Source organism: Pogona vitticeps, chromosome 5, assembly GCF_051106095.1.
Source record: "Pogona vitticeps strain Pit_001003342236 chromosome 5, PviZW2.1, whole genome shotgun sequence".
NCBI classification, from domain to species: Eukaryota; Metazoa; Chordata; class Lepidosauria; order Squamata; family Agamidae; genus Pogona; species Pogona vitticeps.
The window spans coordinates 97,275,942-97,297,907 of NC_135787.1; the positions used below are offsets into that span (position 1 = coordinate 97,275,942).

Genomic DNA, 21,966 nt, shown 5'->3' on the forward strand with positions numbered 1-21,966 from the left:
GTTTGGGTTGCTGAAGCTAATTTCCTGATGTCTTAGATGCAAATGTATTAAAATGTATGTACTGGAGAGTGCCCGGAGCAAATCTGGATGACTGTTCTCTGCAATTCAACATTAATGATTTGTTTTTGTGTGTGTGTTTTTCTTTCTATAGATGAAATAATCTGGCACCATCTCCTTGGAGAAGTAAAATCTGATGCTCCTGAGAAGGTACCTGTTACAAGTCAAAAGCTGTCTCCTATCATATCATCCCAAGACATACATGGAAATGAAAATCAGGAAGTGAGGAAAGAGGATACTCCAGGAAAAGAAGTGGAAAACCCAGTAGACAAAACTGCTAAAAGAGACCATAGAACAGAGAAGCACAAAAATACAAGCATCTTGCCACCCATTAAATACAAGCAATGAGTAGTCTAGGAAATATAGGAAGATGAAAATCAAGATGCAAACATGGAGAGTGCTCCAGGAAAAGAACTGGAAGGCTCGAAGCACAGAGCTATTAAAACAGACCATAGGATCAAGAAGATAATGCACAAGAATATAAGCATCTTGTCATTCATTAAGTACAAGCACTGATTGACTCTCTTTCCATACCTTTGTGGTATGTTTTACAGCAACTATTTTATTGTACTGTGTTCAAGAACAGAAATTTAATGTATAACTCTCCATGTGTTTGTGCACATTTCTTGCCATGTTGAACAGATATTGGATCAGAGTGAATGGGTAGACATGCCATTTAATTTAATTTTTATTCTTTATTTTGGAAATAACACATTGTTCTATGTTTGTGAGAAGGGACCGAATTTCGTCTGGGATTTAAAGGAGGAATGGCTCACCTTGTGTAGCACACAGCAAAGATAATGCATTTATTATGGTAGATGTCTGCCCTTACAAACCATTTCTTGTGTAACTCATGAGCTGTTGTATCACGTATTTAAGTGATTTTATTTTACCAGATGCCCTCAGGTTTCAGATGCTTCCAAGTAAATTACAAGGTATCCAGTACCAGTATGACTGAAGTAAGAAGTCCTTATAATGCAAGTGTGCTAGCTCGACAGCTCATTGGTTTAGGTCTGGAACCAGAGGTTGGGAATTCAATTCCCTTCTCCTCTTGGGAGAAGAGCCATGGGCAAGCTAAGCAATCCCAGTGCACTTCAGAAGAAGGGGGAGGTAAACCATTTCTAAGTATTCTCTACCTTGAAAACCCTGGAAAAGATTGCCACAGGTCAGAATCAACTTGATGGCAGACAATTATTATAATAATGCAAGTATAAAAAGAGCATTGGCTGCAATGCTCATTTGTACTACAAATGCCTTTCTTCTGCTTTTCCCTGATATATCAGCAATATACTAGTCACTTATATAATCTAAGCCTCATATATAAAAAGACTACTTTCTCAAGTTGCTCCTCACTTGCTTCATTAATACATGTCCTCAGATATGTTTGTCTAACCTTGCATGTGTATCTTGAGTAATTATGTGTTAAGAAATCTTCAGTTCAGAATCTTGGTGTGCTTTACAGTCACTGGAGTTCTCAGTGGGGGGTTACCAAGAAGACATAAAGACCATATCTTTAGAATAAACAATTACATGGTTTTATTAGAGAAGGAAAAGAAAGTGTATCAGTGTATTCAAAGTGCATATTTATTTTTCTCTGACTAGTATTATTTTCTTAGGAAACGAGTTAAAATAAATGGCCACCAGAGGGCTGTTTATTGTAGCATGCGGTCTTCTTAAGCCCATTGTGAACTGTAGAGCCAGGATTTCAATTACTCCTTAGGAATGACTCAAAAACCACCTGAGTCAGCTAAAATTAAAATGCTACACATTTGTGGGCTTTTTACGAAATGTAGACATGCTCTAAATTGGAGACCAGTGTCCTCCTGTTATTCAGAGGGGCTGTGTGCTGTTACACTTGGCGATGTACTTTGCTCAGAGGAAAGATATGTGAATGCTGCTTTAGTGGGTCACCCAGGTTGCCTGAACCTTTCAGATGAGAACTTTTCTCGCACCGTATGGTTTGGGCTGACCACATCCTCTTCTTAGTCCCCTGCAACACAGGCTTTGAGATCCTTCCTGAAATGGAATTCAGCCCCAGGCTGAAAAAGTGCCCCACCTCTGACTTTAATCTTAATTTTAACATAATGTAATTACTGCACCTCTATGCCACCTTTCTGCTGGCAATGGAACTCAAGGCAGGTTACCTATCATTTTAAAAGATAGTAATTAAAATAACATATAAGAAATATGAAATATTAAAATCATAATTAAAAATAGATTAAAAGTATAAAAAATGTAAAAACATTAAAAAGGATATGCTGGCAGCAAGCATAAGGCAACTAGATAGATTAAAATTAGATAGGTAAAGGTAAAGGTTCCCCTTGACATTTAGTCCAGTCGTGTCTGACTCTAGAACGCGGTGCTCATCCCCATCTCAAAGCTGTAGAGCCGGCATTTGTCCATAGACAGTTTCCGTGGTCACGTGGCCAGTGCAACTAGACACGGAATGCCATTACCTTCCCACCGAGGCAGTACCTATTTATCTACTTGCATTTTTACATGCTTTTAAACTGCTAAGTTGGCAGGAGCTGGGACAAGCGATGGGAGCTCATTCCGTCACGTGGATTCAATCTTATGACTGCTGGTCTTCTGACCTTGCAGCACAGAGGCCTCTGTGGTTTAACCCGCAGCACCATCACATCCAATAATACTATAAGCAAACAAAAGTATTTTAATTGCCATTAAAAACAGGAGATGGGGGTAAGCCTAGCCTGGGGGCTGTCACAGAGAAGGCTTCATCTCAAGGCCCTATCATACATATGTGTAAAAGTGAAGTGACAAGAGAAGGTTCTCCCTGGATAATCTTAAGAACTGAGGAAGGTTATGTGGAGACAGATGGTCTGCAGCATCAGCAGAAAAAGATGTATGTGTGTGAGAAATAGCCCAAATTCTCAGCATCCACCCCTTTATAGTATAGTACTTTTTATGTTTAAAAAAATCACTCTAAAAGCATCTTAAATAGAATAAGTATTTTAGGATTGCAATCTTCAGTTACAATCAGAAGTATAAAAGAGACTAAAAAAAGAAATTGCAGTCTCAACCATGTGGGAGACTGAGCCTGCCATGCACCCTCATGGATAGAGTTCAGAAGCAGAGAATTGCATGACTGTTTTTATCAGAGGTCAGAAAAGAAGAGGTGAGGCAAACAAACAAGGGAAATGAAGCAAAGAGGAAGAGAGGAAAGGCAAACCAAAAGTGGGGGAAAGAGCATTGCTAATTGGTTATTGGCAGAAGGTTTATCTTAGTTTATGAAAGCTCCCTGCTCCCACTGAAACCCAGTTAAGTTGCATGCAAGACTGTATTTTTTTTTTTACAGAAGTATGTGTTACAGTAATCCAAACAGGGTGAACAAAGGCATGTGTTATTGCAGCCAAATTGGATGTTTCAATGAATGGGCACAACTGGCATACTAGATTTAACTGTGCAGATCTACTCCTGGCTCTTACAAAGATATGGACATCCAGGCTTGAGGGAGATAGGGAGGAAAGAAATAAAAGCTGTGCACGCCAAACTTCAAAACTCCAGACAGTCTCTCTCAGATGTTAAACAAGGTGGGAGACAAAAACAGAGCCACAAGGGACAGTTTAGGAGGGAGATACCTCCCAAGATGTTTTTTTCACAATTCATTCTTAGTGTATTTGGTAATTAAATGGTGAAGGACAAATGCTTGATTGATTGTGCTTCTCCTTTTTCTGAAGCCAGCTTGGTCTTCACAAATGATGGATTGATTCCTGTCCCATTCCATGAGTTTATTCAAAAGATATCATGTGTAGAGTTTAGCAGCCACATCAAGAAGACTAATGGGTCTGTAACTGTGGGGATCTGTTGGGTCACCTTTCTTGAAGATGGGTACAACAAGGCTTGTTCTCCAGCCTGAGGGGAGATTGCCTGTACAGTAAATATAACTGAATAGATTAGCTAATATGGGTGACCACCAGCCCATGTCAGGGGCAAACACTTCAGGAGGTATCATGTCTTCCCTGGGGGCCTTGCCTTTACAAAGAGTTGAAATCAAGGTGCTAATTTCTGCTGGAGAGAAGGGTGGCCAAACTGGGAGATTAGCTAGAACTTCATTTATTTTCTGAGAATGAATGCTACTTCCAAAAATATGACTAAAATGGGAAACCCATATTTCTGGTCTGGTTGAATTGGCAATCTCAGGGGCTTTTTGTGAGAAGCCTCTCTCTTAGCAATCTCCAAAATTTAGAATCATTCCCTTCAGCAAGGGCAAGGCCCAAGGATTTCCATCCGTTGACAAAGAAAACTTTCTTTTTTACAGAGTGTTTCACTAATCTTGTTATTTTGCTAACCCTTTTTTTGCTTAATCTGACAGTCTTTATTAAACCAGGATATCTGAGCATTTTGTTATCTGAACAAGTTATGGTCAGAAAAGGTCTGAGTGCATTTATTATATCTTATATATACTTCACAAATGTTCTGAGGCCCATTGAGAGTGTGCTCAACATCCGCCTTATATTGGTGTCTATTTGAAGGGACCATCTGAGCCATTTCTCTGCTAGTACATGGCCCAGCATTTTCCAATCAGCTAAGGTCCTAGGTTGTGTTTGTTGAAATCTTATAGTCACTCTAAGACAGTGGTCCCCAACCTTGGGCCTCCAGATGTTCTTGGACTTCAACTCCCGGAAATCCTGGCCAGCAGAGGTGGTGGTGAAGGCTTCTGGGAGTTGCAGTCCAAGAACATCTGGAGGCCCAAGGTTGGGGACCACTGCTCTAAGGGGAAGACGGTCACTGTCTGGTCTATCATCAATTTCCAAAGACTGCACAATTTATTTAATAAACTGGGTGAAATCCAACCCTTCCAGAGATCTGTGCACCTTAACAGAGATAATCTCCTGCAACATGTCAGATGTTTTCCTTATAGAAGGAGAGGAGGAGACAAGAAACCACAAAATGCAGTATCCACACCAGGAACAAAAAACATGAGAGACACTGCAGACTAAAACAACCAGAAAAATCAGCAGTAGCTGAACATGCCCTGAAACAAGCTGGACATGAAATTCTATTTCAAAATACAGAAGTACTGGACAACACCAGCAATCATTATGTTAGACAGCACAAGGAAGCCATTGAAACCCACAAACACCAGCAGAGTTTCAACAAAAAAGTCTAAAACTCAACAAAACCTGGCTCCCAGCACTGAAAAATGCAGCCTGCAAAAAGTCAACAAAATCTACCCAGCCATAATATCACTGCACACCAGCTAACGACACCCATCAATGACAGTGACAGATCATTTATCCCCCTTATCACAACAAAAAACACAGTGATCACCATAATCACCCGATTTCCTGAAAAGGTCAAAAAGTTGATCCCACAGCTACAAATACTCAACTGAGCTTCACCTATTATGTGATGCCTAAACAGAAGCTCTTATTTGAATAGAATCAAAGTTTTTTTCTAACATAGAAGTGCTATTTACACATATGAACTAGAGAAATAAGTAACAGCAGACTGTGATTTTGAAAGTATATACTCATGTAATTTTTACATATATTCCAAGTATATTGTATATTTTTGGCTTTCAGTTACTCAGTTACTTGCTTGCTAAATAAACCCTTTAAAGAAGAAAAGGATTCATTTTTGAACTCTTAAGACAAAATTAATACAGTACATCGTATCCAGGAATGAAGATTTAAAACAAACATAATAAGGTACAATATCTTCTGAGACCATAAATAAATTCCTTGTCAGATGTGTAAAGGAGACACATCAGTCATCCATCCAGAAGGAGCCTGTTCCACATTCAGATTTTCCCATGTGGAAACTGACAATGAAAATCACTTATTCCCTTTATGGAATAAAAGGAGATCAAAGAACAGATGTGGAACCTCCAGTCTGTACGGTAGATGTGAATTTTTCCACCTACCTGCAAGCTTTTTGTACTATTATACCCAAAGAAAGATTTTTTTAAAAAAAGCACAAGTATTTAAAACCCAAAAGTTTCACATGAGTCCCTGTTTTCTTATGCCATGGTTTATGGTTTCTTATAGTTTCTGGTTTGATGTGAGAAGTGAATTGGATAATCTGTAGGTTGACCAAGTGTGTATAAAGGACACAAACATTTAATGATAATGTAAAATAATCATAGGTATTAAAATGTAGCCTGCAAAGATAGTTGAATGTGGTACCAATAACACTGCTCACAAAGAGACAGCAGTATGTGACATATTTGCGGTTGAGTAAGATGCTTACAAGAAAGACAATTCTCCACCCGCATATGCCACTTTGTTTGCAATAGCTAGTTTTCAATATTCTTTCCCCCAAATGCCTAGAAATGACTGCTCTAACCAACATGTAAGTATTTCCTTCTTTTATTCATAGGACTGCTCAGCAGTGGTTAGGGGGTCAGTAAAACTCATGATATCATCTCTGTTGTGGCAACAAGGGCTACGCTGCAAAGCACAAGAAGCCTGCCATCTGAGAATACAGAAGAGGTTGTTTGGTTCACAGGTTCTGAAGCAGCCAATCCAGAACTGGCAACCTCACAAAGTTGCCCAGTGCCTCTCCCAGCTGCCTTTCCTTTTCAAACTTGAGGACTGCCTGCATCACGTCTCCTACACTGTAGCCCCTTTCCACGGCCACTGAGGAGAGTTGTTGAAGCTGTTCAAAAGACAAGAAAAGACAGAAGTATGACTTTTTAAGGGGAAAGAAATGATTGTATTCACCCAGAATTCACCTTGACCTCACATCTCATCCTCTTTCATGTGCCTATATGCTAGGCAATCTACATATGTATATGACATCTATATCTATCGAACAACTGTATGTATAGTTTAAATTATGTAAAAAATTTAAAAATTAGCTGTATAATGATGCACTGTTGTTTAGAGTTACTGCATGCAAAGTCAGAATAGCCATGAGTATATCCAACTTCAAGGCCAGAAATTCCAAAAATTTTCTATACTGTAACAGAAGTGTGTATTTATTTTTCATACCACATCCCATATGCCTTCCATGCAGGAAAAAAAAATACCATGGAGAAAGCTTTGGGTTAGGCATCTTTCTGACAGTTTAGCTCTTGTGCTCAAGGAATCACATCATTTTTAACTGAGAGAAATTTAAACATGCAGCCCACACCTCTAGCTGAAGGTGCTACCATCTATGAAGATTTTACTGTTTGACTCCCTGGTTGCACAATCTAGTCCCACCAAACAGAAACCATGCACTATGCAGATGAGGGATGGGCAACCTTCATGGCCTGGAGGAGAGCTGGTCATGCATATACATATGCTATCCCTTCTGCGTCCTTATCAAGAGGAGGAGGAAGAGGTTTTAAATTTGTCCTCCTCCAACCAATTCTGCGAGAAAAGTAGGCATACATGGATAATTGCATACAAAAGAATTTGTCTCCTACCAGACTGAAAAGCCAAGGAGGAAAGGCAAGAGCACGGCACAAAATGTAATGAATGAACAAGAAGGGGAAAAGGCCATCCCCAGGCCAAAACATTCAAATTTAAGCCATGAATAATTATTAAAAACTATCAAGGAAATACAAAAGGACAGAAGTCAAGCCTTCTTAAAAATGTTTACAGAACTTAAAATGCTGTCCCATTCAATTCCCACCCTTCATTTTCTCAAACATCTCATTGTTTACCTTATTCAGGTTTTCTTCATCATCATCCATGAAGTACAACACAGGGACATTTAGCTGAGAGGCTGCCACCCACTGAAGGATAGCTTGGAGTTGTTTGTTGTGAATGTTCTCAGGAACATTCTGATTGGTCACAACTACTTTGCGGCCAGATTCACCTGACCCTATTCGACTTTCTGCACTTTCCATGTCCTTTGAATACATAGCTCCACCAGCATCTTCTCCGTCTCCAATATCTCCAAGACCTGACTCGGGATTGCTGTATTTGGCTATCATGAGGCACAACTTGGTCACTGTATCCACTAGGTTGTCAATGAATGGCCCACTGCCTCCTTCCTTCCTGTTGACATCAAACTGATCCAGAATCATTTTGGTCAGTCCAGATATGGCATCCTCATAAGAATGATCCCCTTCTGAAAGGGCTGAAGGCCCTGGCCCTTCTGGAGTTTTGTAAGGACTTTTATATGCTTCATCAGACATCACTGTCCCAACATTTCCTCCTAATTTATTGACTGTCTCATTGATGAGCTTTTGGATAAGCATCACTACAACACTTGACATGTCATTATCAGCATTAGGCTCAGAAGGTTCCTCGTCACTAGATTTCAATGTGTCATATGGTTTTGATGAAGGGAGAGTAGAAGCATTGCCACTTTTTTCCTGAGACATCAAACCAAATGTGGTGCCAGAAATTTTGCCAGACCTGCCACCGTCCGCTGCATCCTTCAGTGCATTCTCCTGCTGGACTAGATGGTACTGGATCAGCAGTAATGCTGTTACAATCAGGTCTCTTGCCCAGGAGTCAGTTGAAAGGTCTGGGGTTTCGGGATTACAGACTGCTTTTGCCTGAGGATTCGATCCTGCATTCTCATTCTGTTGTTTTTGGTGCCACATAGAGAGGCCCTCCTTTATGATATGATTGCCAACTGTTTCTGCACAGGTCATTTCCTTTTCTTTCACCGTTTCTGTTTTTGCAGCAGCAAATCTCATGTTCTGTGTTTTTGCATCAGTTCCTGAACCTGTATTGACAGAGGCAAAGGCCATTCTCTGAGATTTTGCCTTCTCACTCACCTGTTTCTGTACAATCAAAGCATTATGTAACCGGTTCAGCATGGCCTGGACAATTTCAGAGGCCTTTTGGCTTCCTTGAGTGAAGAGGCTCCGTTTCACTGCTGAAACAAAGTCAGAGTCAGTCATGAGTGTTCCAGTGACATCATGTAGGTTTTTCATGCAGGAGTCTATCAAGTCAGACACCACCTCCTTGGAATGCTTCAGCAGTACCTTTTTCAACACTGCACAAGCTATGTTGGAATCATTCACTTTAACTTTCATGGTTTTCATGACAGAGACCATCATATCTGAAACCACATTGTTTGCGTAGACTAAGATTCCTTTGCTCAGTGAGTTGGTATATTCATCTGGACCAAAGCGTTTCCTATGGTTGCAAGCTTTGGCTTCATCTCTACAAGGTTCACTTTTGTTAGGTATTTCTGTACCACCTTCTTCTTTGTAATAAAATGTGGCTTTCTTCTTAGAATTGGGACTTTCTTCATATTTGCAGTCGCACATCTTAGATGGATTGTGCTTACAGTCATCTGTACCCACCCCAACAGACCTGTGGCCATGGTCCCCGGCAGCAGCATAAAGTGTCTTATGTATGCACGTGGCATTGCCATCTGACCGGTCATTCATCTCTTTGCGTGCCATTGCTATGGCAAGGTTAGAAAGTCTATTGCAGTAGAAAGAAACTTCATCCGAGTCCGTATTTGCATTTGGCGAGGTGGAACCATCGCTTTCTTCATCTTTGGGTCCTTTTTGACAGGCGGTTTTCATGGCCAAGTGGAAGTTGGGAGAGCCTCTGTTGGAAGAGCTGACATTCATACTGAACTCTTCATCACAGATGCTGTAACCACCTGGCGAAGACGCATTGCGCTGCTGGGTGCTTTGCCTTCCAACAGACGGCTCTCGTGATCTTGCACCACCAGCATTGTTACTGCTGTTCAACACATTCTGGACTCCAATTGCACATTTTTCCAGATCTTTTCGGAGCCAGCTCAAGACTTTGAGTGGATCAGAGGAAGTGGCTGAATCAGTCTAAGCATTGGAACAAAAGACAGTTTTACCATGGTTTCATTCTATGGTTGTCATATACCTGATTGGTACAAAATGTTTGACCCTTTTCATTCTGGGGGTGACTGTCACTGAATGGTCTGAATGTAATTCTAATGGGCATAGGCTAGTCCAGGAAAATTAGGAGGTAGAGCCAAGTTGTGTAACTAACAGGATCATGAGAACACCATGTTTGAATACTTCCCCAATGAACAGCTCCTAGAACACAGGAAACTAATATGAATGTCTTCCTCACACCCTTGTTTTCTCTATCCAGGAAGTTTCCTTTCTTCCATGTAAGAGAATATTCAAATGTTCCCCTTCACCTTTCAACCTGAAGTTGGACAGTCCAGCAGGAGCCCCAAGATTATACTCACAATTTGGTTCATCTCTCATTGGGAAAGAGGTTCTTCACAAAAAAAAGAGCTGAATGTTAGCAATGTGTCTTTCATTCTCCCTCCCCGCCACAAGCCCTTAGAATGCCTTAAAACATTTGCATTCTGGGTTCTACCCTCAGCTCCACAGCAACAGACACCTACATTTTGCTCACCTGGAGCATGTCCTTGTAGTCTCACTGCTATTTAGAATTTATAGAGAGCATCTCCTGAAGAATTATGATCACTAGAAGCACGGTGGCAGCTTCCCTTTTCATACATTTACAACAGGAAGCAGGGCCCAAGACAGCTACACTGTCATGGAGATAGACTCTGGTCCAGGTGAGTGAAATATAGGTGCCTGCAGGTGTGCACCTCTGGGCTGGAAATCCCAGAATTCTGCCTGTGGAATTGCTGGAAAATTTTTGGAAGTTGGAGTGGGGGGGAAGGCACATAGCTGTTTTCATTGTTAACTTTACATGTTTCAAACTGGTTTAATTTAAATTGCTTTAAATCAGTGTTTCCCAACCTAGAAGTCAAGACCACTAAGGGGGTTGCAAAGCATTTTCTGCACGGGGGGGGGGGCACAGATATACACACACTGTATCTGTGTTGTCGCCCTTGTTAAATAATTTCTTCTTTGACATTTCAGAGTGGGATATTAAAAGTATGTGTATGTATGAGGAACAGGCCCTTTGGGAGAAAAAGAAGCTCTACTTTCTGAGAAAGTTTGACCTAGGCTATTTTTACCCCCACCCCCCACCCCAAAGAAGAAGAAGAAGAAGAAGCCGCCAGTGGAAACACCTAATTGCTGCTACTTCTGCAAGAAAGGGACTTTAACTATGATGCATCACTCCAGGAAAGCCTCAAGAAGGGGAAAAGAAGATTGACCCCCCCCAGAACAAACCCAGGAGGGGGATGCAGAACAAACACCCTGCATCTTCTGTAGCAGGTGCAAGGAAAGCTTTGTACCAGTTTCTGAGGGGGATCCTCTTATCTCTTTCTTCTCAGTTTGCTACAAATAGGAATGTGAAGACTACTCATGAAATTCTTCACTCCACAATATACTTTTGGGAGGAATTTGACATCTCTGTGAGATTCCTTATCTCCATCTGAGAGTGAGACAAGGGTCCTTCACTCCCCACTAAAGTCTCTATAAGCACACAGAACAAGCAAGCACAACAAGACTGGTTAAGACAAATGCAAACCAAACCATATACAATATAAATTTGACAAGTGTCTATGAAACAAAGCAGCAGTCATTCCAGTTTTTTTACTGCTTTGTTGTTTTATTTATTGCTATATTTTGCTCAAAAAATCATCCTTGTAAACACTAGGAATAATTTGAGAGAGTAATGAAATCAATGACAGTCTTCACAGCTAAGAAGAAGAATGGTTTGATTCCTTGCTCATACCTGTAAGGATTCACATGGGGATTTACATCTCTTGATACAATGGTAAAAAAAATCCAAAGAGACAAACTAGTGATGTGTCGCAATGTAATCCACATAAAAATCCTAAAGCACAGTTCACTACAGCTTTTGAGGTGACAGAGACCTTTTGGTGTGCATCTCCAAAAGGTCTCTACCCCACTGACCTTAAATTAAAAAGCTGAACCGATGTCCCTGATATTTTGATGGACACTCTAAACAAAAATAGAAGGGGAAGCTTGTATTTACCTTGCCATTTAGGGCAGGATAAGGACAGCCTCATATATATTATTAACAACTTGGGATAAGGTAAGGGGGACAGAAGGTAGAGGGGGATATGAGGGGAGAAAAAAGGAGGCAGAGGAGAACACAAAATGTATGGTACTGACATCCAATCTATTCATGTTGCAATATCAACTCGACTTTCCACTTTTCTTCTGTTTGAGGACAGCCTCATATATTAACATCTGCAACTGCTGAATACAGATCGCAATGCAACTGGTATGCCGATCAAATACAACTCTACCTCTTTTTATCAGACTCCAGTGCGACAGTAAAGGTGTTAAATCAATTGCAAAATAGAGTTGTGCCATTCTTCTTGCTTGAGTATAACAACTGGTAAATTTTTGCAGGGATAACTTTATGTTATGTGAAGATTTCAGCCATTGTATTATAATAAAACATAATATTTTCTTGGCCTGTATTGCCCCAGGTTTTATATAAGGGATGACAAGTAAATACTAAAAATAAATAAAGCAAAAAAAGTAAAAGCCAGCAGTACCCTGCCTCCTATTCTCATCCTTCATTAAGGTACAATAAAAGAAAACCAACACCCAAATATGGCAAAATGGGGACAAAATGGCAGCCATGGAGGCCACAGTCATCAGTAACAGATGGTGAATAATCAGGGCTTCAAGGAAAGATCCATCTTTCCCAGTTGAAATGGATTCTTTGTAGAGTGAAGTGTCCAAGATTTCAAGATTTCAAGCATTGCATGTGTTCAGTTTTTGCCCCTCCTGCCTGACCAATTTTGGTCTTTAATTTCTGTCTGAGTACATGCATTGGGCTCACCAGCTTTGGGGCTCTAAATCAGTTTCAGAAGCTGGGCCTACACGTTTTCTTCTAGAACTGCCTCCAGTCATAGTAAGAAGTCCTCCATCATCTTGTTGTTGCAGTTGAGCAGAAGGAACTGTACCATTTTTCTTACCTGTGAAGACTGCATGAGATGTTCTGCCACTCTCAGCTATGTCCCCCAAACTGCAAGGATGTGTATGTGTGTGTGTAAATTTGTACAGCACTGGAGCAAGAACACCTTTGATTTTTGGTAATTAAATAATCTTAAGGATTGGGTAGGTTATTTGCATCTTTCCTAACAATCAAGTAGTCTTTTTGTGATTGCTGTGTGTGCAGTTGGCTGTTGAATGGGAAACAGCACTAGTTTTGTACATATTTTGTGGAAGTTAGAGAAACCTGAATAGTTCGGTGATTTAGGTATCTGGCTACAGAGTCAGAGGTTAAGAGTTCAATTCTCCACTGTGCCTTCTTGACAAGGACTGGACTCGATGATCCATAGGTTCACTTTGAGCCCTGCAGTTCTAAAGTTATTATTCTAAGATTATTCCTAAAAAAGGAAAGCTATTTGCTTCACTATTGGTGGAGATGAGAAATTTCACAAGCTTTCAAAATCCTTGTTGAAGTATCTCATTAAATCATAACCACCTCAATCAACAAGGATGAGAGTTCAACATGGAAGATGAAATACCTTTCTGTAGGAAACAAGGACTGACCTAAAGGTCCATTTCTAGGCACCTTAAAATAAGATTCTGTGTCCACACTAGGATTATTTCTGAGAAAAGTAATTAAGATGGGAAAGAAACTTTCCACAATGCATTATGTTATAACACATCAGTAGTCATGCCCTACTGATTTTGAGAAATGTAGCTGAAAATGTAACTGCAATGTAAATGGTATTTCCTTCTCCACCTATGGAGTACTCACTATTTTTTTAACCACATATATAGTATCTACTGCATTATTGTTCATGCAAACACATTTCCCTTCTTGTGGAAGTAAATCCTGTTGGAATAAGAGCCTATGTCTTACCATCCAGTTTTGTTCCTCCTCGTCATTGGGGGTGTAACGATCAACTTTACACAGTCGACTGTGACTGTTCAACCAGTCAATGCTTTCTGTCATCTAGGACAAAGAAAACGTTTTCAACCAGAATGAAATTTACAAGTGGTAGTTTCCCTCCTTACATCTGTTGTTCTAAGCATCTTTCCCACATTGGATATTTTTTTCAAAAGTGAAGCCACATACTAATGTCAAACTCTGTGAATTAGCAATTGTGTGGCTACAAGCAGGTCACTGCAATTTTGCAATAGCAAAAATTTGCAGGGTTTATTTAAAAAAAAAAAACAAGAACAAAAATCTACCAGGGTCTAATTCCAAGGATTAGTCCTAGTTTGAGTAGACTCGCTGAATGAATGGGCCTTCTTAAATCAACTCTTATCTTTGGAACTGTAAGAGCAACCTTTTTTAAAAAGTAACTTTCAAAACTTTCCATCTTGTTTTCATGAAACAGGTCAGATATTATCACATATAATTTGGGTCACTTGTTCTATACAAGCATAATCCTTCTGCTTTCCATGTAAGCAACACAGTATATAATTGGCTGCAGCAGCCAAGGAATGCTCAAGATTTGTTGTAACCACCTAGAACAATACAGCCACACATCATGCAACAGCAACTGTGGCAATTGCAATGAGCCTGCTGAGAATGCCAGCTCATACACTGCTAGCACGGATTCTCTTCAGGATATTTAATTTAAATTCAATTATTTATATCATAGTTTTTCTACCTGCAGAAAGCCCAAAGACAACAACAAATTTAGGCACAGCAGTATGAAAAGCAGCAATAAAAAGAATTCAGTAGACAACCTAAGCTAACATTAACATCAAGATTTGGTAACATTTGAATCACCATTTTAACGATGTAACAACAGTTAGCTGCCCTACAAAATAACAGCATAAAACTATTGTTTATACCAATCCAGTAAAAAGAATTCTATTCCAATAGCTGAAAGTAGCTGCAGATGCAAATACAATGTAGCAAATCTCTTTGACATTTTCATGATTCCCAATAAGAGTTTTGTAACAATCCTTTATCAGTTTTATTTTTCAACTTACCATTCTTCGTCAACTGTTTCATAGGACAAAAGCACGTTCTGAAAAGGTTTTTTTGACACTCACAGTGTTCAGGAATGGCTTCCATAAGCTGCCATATATAGGGAAGAAAAATCTACAAAAGAGGAACAAAATAGCTTCTGTTGATACTTCTCCACAGAGTGGATATACCTTCTTGGGAGGTCACATTTCTTCCACCAAACCACAGCCATAGGCTCAGACCACTAAAAGATCCTCCTTCACCACCACCCGATTAAAATAAAATTAATGTGTTACAATGCAGCACCCATTTACTATCATGGTCTTATCGTACATGAGGATATTTTGGTGAAATGTGCACTATGGTAGTTGTGAGTGCCCTTTTTTGAATATAAGGAAAATGAAAAAGTTATGCTGCAGGCATGCCATCCTTTTTCTCTATTTCAGCCCATCATTCTACATTATTTGCACCTTTCTCCTAATCTTGTGGGGGGGGGGAACTTGTCATTTGTTTCATAACTCTAATAATACTTGGCAGACGTGGTAAGGTGGAATTTCTATGTTTAGTGATACACATATTATCTCTCTGTGTATCCACTATGTAGTGGGCAATACTGTATGTATACTGTATTTCTACGTGTAGTGAAAAATGTTCCTACATAAAGTAATTTTGTGGCATGAAATGCATGTTGTTTTGATTAATCTAGGTAAGAATTCACAGTGTGATCTTATTCATTTCTACATAAAATTATGTCTATTCCACCGAGTGGGACTTTTTCTCAGAAAAATGTGCATAGCATTGCAGCCTAAGATCATTTAAATGCCTTATTGCTGGAAAGAAAACTGTGTATTTATTTGCATTTGTGAGGAAAATCTAAATAAGATTTGGTACACAATATCACATCTGTATATGCACCTAATATTCTGTAAAGAACTGTAGAATTTAGATAAACAGTGGCCAAAATCCTATTATTTATATATGCCAGTGTAAGCATAGTGGTGTAAAACTGAAGTGGCAAATTGACACTAGTTAAAAAGTTGGTGTTTGTATTCCTTACTGTATGGCTACTTGTGACACATGGTCCATGCTGAGAAATACTAATGTCAACAATTTAATTAGTGGCAATTTGCTGATGTAGTTTAGGCCATTGGTTTGACATGGTGTAGTAACTAACAGGATTCTGGCTGACAAATATGATTCTGGCAGCAAATTTCCTTAATCCTAGAGCACGGTCTGAAAATATACAGCACATGCACCTTCCTCCCTTAGCACAACTAGGTAACCTTAGACTCTTGATTGAATGGACTGACTTTACCTACCCAGCCTCTGCCAAGATACCCATTTGTACCACATTTGTGAAGGAGACAACCCCCCCCCTTTCCCTTCGCCATAGTTCCTTCCAACTGCTTCCACATTGCAGGTAGCACAGACACAAACTGTCAGTCCTAATTGTAAATGACTTGTACTCGAATCAGAGTCTAGCAAAGCCTCTATATTATGCCTATTGCTCTGTGGTAGCAAAATAATAGGTTTAAATGCAGTAATATTTATACCTTTTAGTAAAAGGCTTTGAATGTTTATTATGCTTGCCTAGCAAACAAGTCTCTTTAAACTGCTCCTAACAATGAAATATACTTAATATGCAGATTCAGTGATACGGCTAGGCACATATAAATAATCACTTGAAACATGGGAGGCAGCAATTAGGACTCCTCTGTTGCCCCAATGTGCCCTTCTTCCACAGAGAAAAAGAATATAACCCACTATTTCTGCCACATTGTTAATGAAGTCACCATAGACAAACAAACTGCCTGTTCGCAGTATATCAATAAGGCCACTTGGGTCAACCCTTTTGGGGAACTGACATAAAGGCGTAAACCAGCTCTTCACAGTTAATAGGTCCTTCCTTTCTTGCTGATCAGTCCATTTCTCCCAGGAAGAGAGAAGTCTTGTTTTCCTCAGTTGAATTCCATCATGATGTTTTGCCCACAAAGCCAAGTGGTCTTGCCTACCTCTATCACATCAAAGTGTGAGGGTCCACAAGGATTTCTTCTACCCCAAAGAGAATACTTTAGACAGGATGTTCTCCGAAGGCTCTCTACACTGTGGCCTCTTCTCTCACTCTTCACCTGCCAGAATGTAGCCTGACATCACAAAGCAACCAGAGACATTTTTGTTTCCATGACAACAATCAACACTAAAAGGCAGAGGACTAGTTAGGCGGAGACCTGGCTTAAAATCCATTGAAGTTCATGAAAGACTTTAGTCTGAAGTGAACCAATTAAATAGGGCAACAATTTCAGACATAGGGATGAACTGTTTGGCAGCTGTTTTTTCCTTCCTCACAGACAATAATATGAGTCGTTGATTTATTTTAATTGAAATGGAAAGAACTTAAGTCAATTAGATGAAAGATCATATAATTTGGAAGATCATTCGTCTCCACTATGATGTTCTGGTTCAGGGAGTCACTGACCTTTCCACTAATTTTCACACTAGCTGGGTCACACACTTCCCAGGCAGTTGGTCACAGGTACCACTTCAACACCCTTTCAGAACTTTTAATGCCTAAAATGCTAGAGGTCACACATTAGTGGTACTAGGGAAGGTGTAAAACTACAAGAACAAGCACCCCTCAAACTCCCTTCCAAATATTTTAGGATTGTTCCTTTTATACTGTCCCAGCCAGAGCATCCTTCACTCCATGCTGGTATCCAAGATAATTCATGTGTTCTGTGAAAGTGTCTCTCAATCTCAATAAAACACTGTGTTCCTACTGGCAAAGCATAGCTTCATGTGATAGGGGTGTATTTTCCTTCAGCAGTAGTCAGGATTCCCTTTTCTTAGTCCTATATAAAACAAAAAATGAGGAACTGGTTCCAACAATCAAAATTGAGGGACTATAGATAACAAGTAAGAAAGGAAAGGTAGATTCTTGGATATGCATAATAAGGATTAAAGCAACAATAAGATCTAAATATATTTCTTCAGAATTTAAAGTTCAAAATAATTATATTACAGATTCTCAAACTTCCTTACACACACAGAGAGAGAGACACAAACTGCTATAGACACACTTATCATAAACTGTACTGCAGACTTTCAAACAGACTTTTAACTTCCTTCAGCTTTCTGCTCTCACTTGTTGATGTCTCTCTCTCTCTAAACAGCTATCTCTCAATTAGACCCTCACTAGACCTCCTGGCCACCCTTCCACAACATTCCAATCATGCTAACCAATCACCCTTCTGCTACTCAACTGTCAACCACCACCACACTCCGACCAGGAATATCTGCAACCCAAGCACCTAGAACTGTTTATTTATGAACCCGAGATAGGTTGTCAAAAATAAATTTATAAATAATCCCTCAAAATAGGAAGAATTGCCACACCCACTGCCCACAGCTGAAAGAACGGGACAGATAGGCACCTTCTGTGTATGAGGAGCAATTTCAGCAGTCAAGAACAGAAAAAGGCAACAGACAGCAGAACAGGGAGAAGTGTCTCCTTTCTACTATGACTCCCAGAAGGCACAGTCAACATAGCCATGGACCCCCCGACTATAGGATACTGGGAGCTATAATGCAAAAAACAAAAAACAGGTGGGGGGGAACCCTTTCTCAAACTCTTAAGAGGAGAGACAGCTGGCTGAAGGTAGCCTGTACTGTCAGAATGAGGGGATATGGATGGACCAGTCTTCTGTCTGGTTTATCACCTCCATTCTTTTGGTTAGAGGGCTTTATCAAAAGAGCATCAGAGGGAGAAGCACCTAGAAGAAGAACAACCAAGATAATAAAAGTATATTATTTATATAACAAACAGGATTGCCATAGAGGAAGAGTGATGGTGAGGAGAAATGCAGTAAGAAGATGAGTGGCAGAGGACGCAATGTGGAGAAAATATCCAGTTCCCATAAATCAGCAAAGAACAAGCCCTTAACTACTTAGGCTCTTATACAATGATGAAGCCTTCCTGCTTAGGTCTGAAGCTTAGACAATAAAGAGAATCCAATGGATAACTTGTGAGAAATTTGGTCTGAGAAGGATGCTCACAAGAGCACTCTTGACCTGGCCCATTGTTCTAAAGAATAAAGCACCACAAAGGCCAGACCCAGAAGTGGAGCAAAAGCAAGCCTGGTATATCACAATTCAGATAAAGGAGCCATCAATGTGTGAGAGTGATTAGAAAATACAAAAGGCACCCTGGGGGAGATTGGGGGTAGGACTGGAGTTCAAGACAGAGGAGGAAGAGGGCCTGGGGAGATGCCCCTGAGTAGATAGGTGAAACCTATAATGTGGAGGAAGAGGAAGACCCCAAACCTGAGGGATTCATAAAAGAATGTCACAGAAATGGACCCTTGGAGAGGAGGCATCATTCAATTGAAAGTGCTAAGCACAACAACCCAAGATTACTACCTCACCCTTACGATTGGGAGTTGGGGAGGACAAGAGATATTGGCACAGATACACCCAGTAGGGATACGTCCAGGGGAGATGACTCCAACTTAGCTAAGATGCTAGTGGAGGAAATGGCAGAGGGAGCATCAGCTTTGCCTCCAAAAACAGCAGTGGTCACAGGTCCCAATGTCCACCTGACCAGAGCCAATAATACACCAGCCCTCACTCCTCAGGGACCCCAGCTTTTGGACCTTGGGATGACCACACCTAAAGCAGACTATAGTTCCCCTCCCCCACCTCAGTGCAATGAAGCAGGGATGTGGAGAAACTGGGTAGAGAAGTCAACTAGCCCTGGGACTATGACAGCACCTGAGCAAACAATTATTAACCCCTTTATCCAAGTTTCAATAAACCCCCATTTGTTTGAAGCTTACCTGTGTCATCTCAATGGATCAGGAGATGGAGGAGGAAGTGCCCATTGGTCCTGGTGGGGCCAGCAGGGCTCACAGGTGAATAGTCAGAAGGGGTGTGGGGATGCACATGAATAAGAGACTGCACAGGCTGGAGGCCAGAGGTGGCTTAATGAGTGGTAACACTCTCCTCCTCTCTTCCTTCCACCAACTGAATAGACATGTTTGATATTTGGTTGCCTGAAAGGTGGCAAATTGGTTGGGATTGGAGTGCACAGCAGTCTATCTTTGCCACTTTTTCCAGGCTACAACACGGAAGCCAAAATGAAGACTCCGTTCCTTTTTCCCTGTTCTCTCACCACAGCTAAACAAAGTCCTAAGAGGCTTCTTAACAGATGTGCCCCATGGTCAGAAAATATAGTGTGCAAAGTTACAGCTCACATTCCACACATTCAGGTAAAGGTTCCCCTTGACATTTAGTCCAGTCGTGTCTGACTCTAGGGTGAGGTGCTCATCCCCATTTCCAAGCCATAGAGCCAGCGTTTATCCATAGACAGTTTCCGTGGTCACGTGGCCAGTGTGACTAGACACGGAATGCCGTTTCCTTCCCACCGAGGTGGTACCTATTTATCTACTCACACTTACATGTGTTCGAACTGCTAGGTTGGCAGGAGCTGGGATAAGCGATGAGAGCTCACTCTGTCGCATAGATTCGATCTTACCACTGCTGGACTTCTGACCCTGCAGCACTGAGGCTTCTGCAGTTTAACCCGCAGTGCCACCACATCCCTTACACATTCAAATGTGTCTCATTTTTAAAGGTCTAAATTCAGATAGAATGGAATGCTTGGGTGCAGCAAAGATGCCATCTTGCTTTGTGCATTTTGAGCCTTATTGCATTGCAAGATGAATCCTGCTTGTTGCTTAACTCGGTATGGGTTGCAAAGCAGGGACTGGTTGGGGGCTTCTCTCTTCTGATTGTCACTGTAGGAGTGGCAACAGCATGGCTGCTGGCATCAAGTGTAGTGCTTCTACTGTATTTCACAGCAGAACGTAGTTGATGATGGTGCCAACAATGAAAAATGACAATGCAAGTGTTCAGAAACTGTGGTGCATCCAAAATACTGGGGACTGTTGACCAGAGGTATTCACAGGGAGAATAGATTTTTTTTTCTTTTTAAACAATAGTTTGACTGGGTATCAGTCCATTTCCAGACACAATATAAAGTACTCGTTATGTCCTTCTAAGTCCTGCATGATTTATACCCAGGTTATCTCAAGGACCATCTCTACCCATATAAGCCCTGCCAAGCTTTCAGATCTGAAGCCCTTCTGTCAAACAGGCACATTTGGTGAGGGCACAACAGAGACTTTGTTCCCTGCTCTCCAGTCATAAAACTCCCTTCCAAGGTAGGCTAAGTTGTCCCCCTCCCCCCAAATCCTTCTACTGGCAGAGACCATTGGTAATGGCATGGCTAAAAAAAATATCTTGCAAATAAATAAATAAATAACCTTTCTCTTCAGTCAGGCTTTTGCCAGCTTATGAGGTGTTGAGGAAAGTGCATTTTTACTTTTCCCCCCTAAAGTGGTTTTAAATTGTTTTAATGTAGTGATTGCTAATAGCCCTCCATGGAAATTTCAATATACAGTATTACATGGTATCAAAATGCCCCATGTCCACAGAAGTGTTTGCAGGTGCAGAATCAAGGATACGCCACAATGACTGCTTGGTTCAAGTAGCTGATAACCTTCTTTTTCATACAAAGTGAAATCAATACAATCCACTAGTCTTAAAAATACAAATACTACAGCTATTTTCAGCTCAAAACAATCAAAATCTTACCAGGTAGAAGTTTGCTATAACCTCAGCCCAGTTATAGCAGACTTCTACATGGAGCATTTCAAAAAACAGACCCTGGTTTGGCATGCTTTGCACCTACAGTCTGATTCCGATATGTGGATGACACACCTTCGCAATTTGGAACCACAGTGAAGAAAAAATGGAAGAATTTCTAAACCATCTCAACAACGTCCACCCAAATATACAATTCACCATGCAAAAAGAAATAGAGGGCCAACTCCCTTTCTTAGATATCATGGTCATATGCAAAACTGACCTCCTATTACAGGGGTCAGGTAACTTTTTTATCTTTTACCCCTCCCCCCAAAATTTATATAAGCCGACATTACCCCCTTGATTTGAAAGGAAGGAAATGATACAGTATTTGAATTTAAAATCTTATTGAATCTATTCACAATTACTTTGAAAGCATCAACTTACTTGAAAATTTCAGGTTTTGGAGAAATAATGTTGCTTCATCTTGGATATGAGAGCATCAATACTGGGGCATTTTGATGTCAGATCAATATGGATTGCTCCTTTTTTCATAGTTTTGAGTCAGTCTCTCTCT

At 40.5% G+C, this 21,966-nt stretch overlaps 2 protein-coding genes across 2 annotated transcripts in view; one reads left to right on the top strand and one right to left on the bottom strand.

The window, feature by feature from the left end:
* Positions 1-6,856, top strand: part of DYRK4 (dual specificity tyrosine phosphorylation regulated kinase 4) — a 32,847-nt gene extending 25,991 nt beyond the window's left edge. The window contains exon 11 of the mRNA XM_078376799.1: positions 152-6,856. Coding sequence (XP_078232925.1) covers positions 152-405 — 254 coding nt within the window. The 3' untranslated portion in view covers positions 406-6,856. The remainder of the gene's footprint in view (positions 1-151) is intronic.
* AKAP3 (A-kinase anchoring protein 3) lies at positions 6,260-21,227 on the bottom strand. Its single transcript, XM_073002312.2, has 3 exons — positions 13,686-21,227; positions 7,673-9,763; positions 6,260-6,678 (listed from the first exon to the last, which is right to left on the bottom strand). The coding sequence occupies exons 1-3, from the start codon at positions 13,776-13,778 to the stop codon at positions 6,523-6,525; spliced, it is 2,340 nt and encodes a 779-aa protein (XP_072858413.2). The 5' UTR covers positions 13,779-21,227; the 3' UTR covers positions 6,260-6,522.
* Positions 21,228-21,966: the final 739 nt, after the last annotated feature.

Excerpts from the sequence above, each read along its gene's own strand:
- AKAP3 (XM_073002312.2), bottom strand. The coding sequence starts at position 13,778 with ATGACAGAAAGCATTGACTGGTTGAACAGTCACAGTCGACTGTGTAAA. Across the intron at positions 9,764-13,685 it reads AGGAGGAACAAAACTGGATG|ACTGATTCAGCCACTTCCTC; the intron begins GTAAGACATAGG and ends TCCAATGCTTAG. Across the intron at positions 6,679-7,672 it reads ATGAAGAAAACCTGAATAAG|CTTCAACAACTCTCCTCAGT; the intron begins GTAAACAATGAG and ends TCTTTTGAACAG.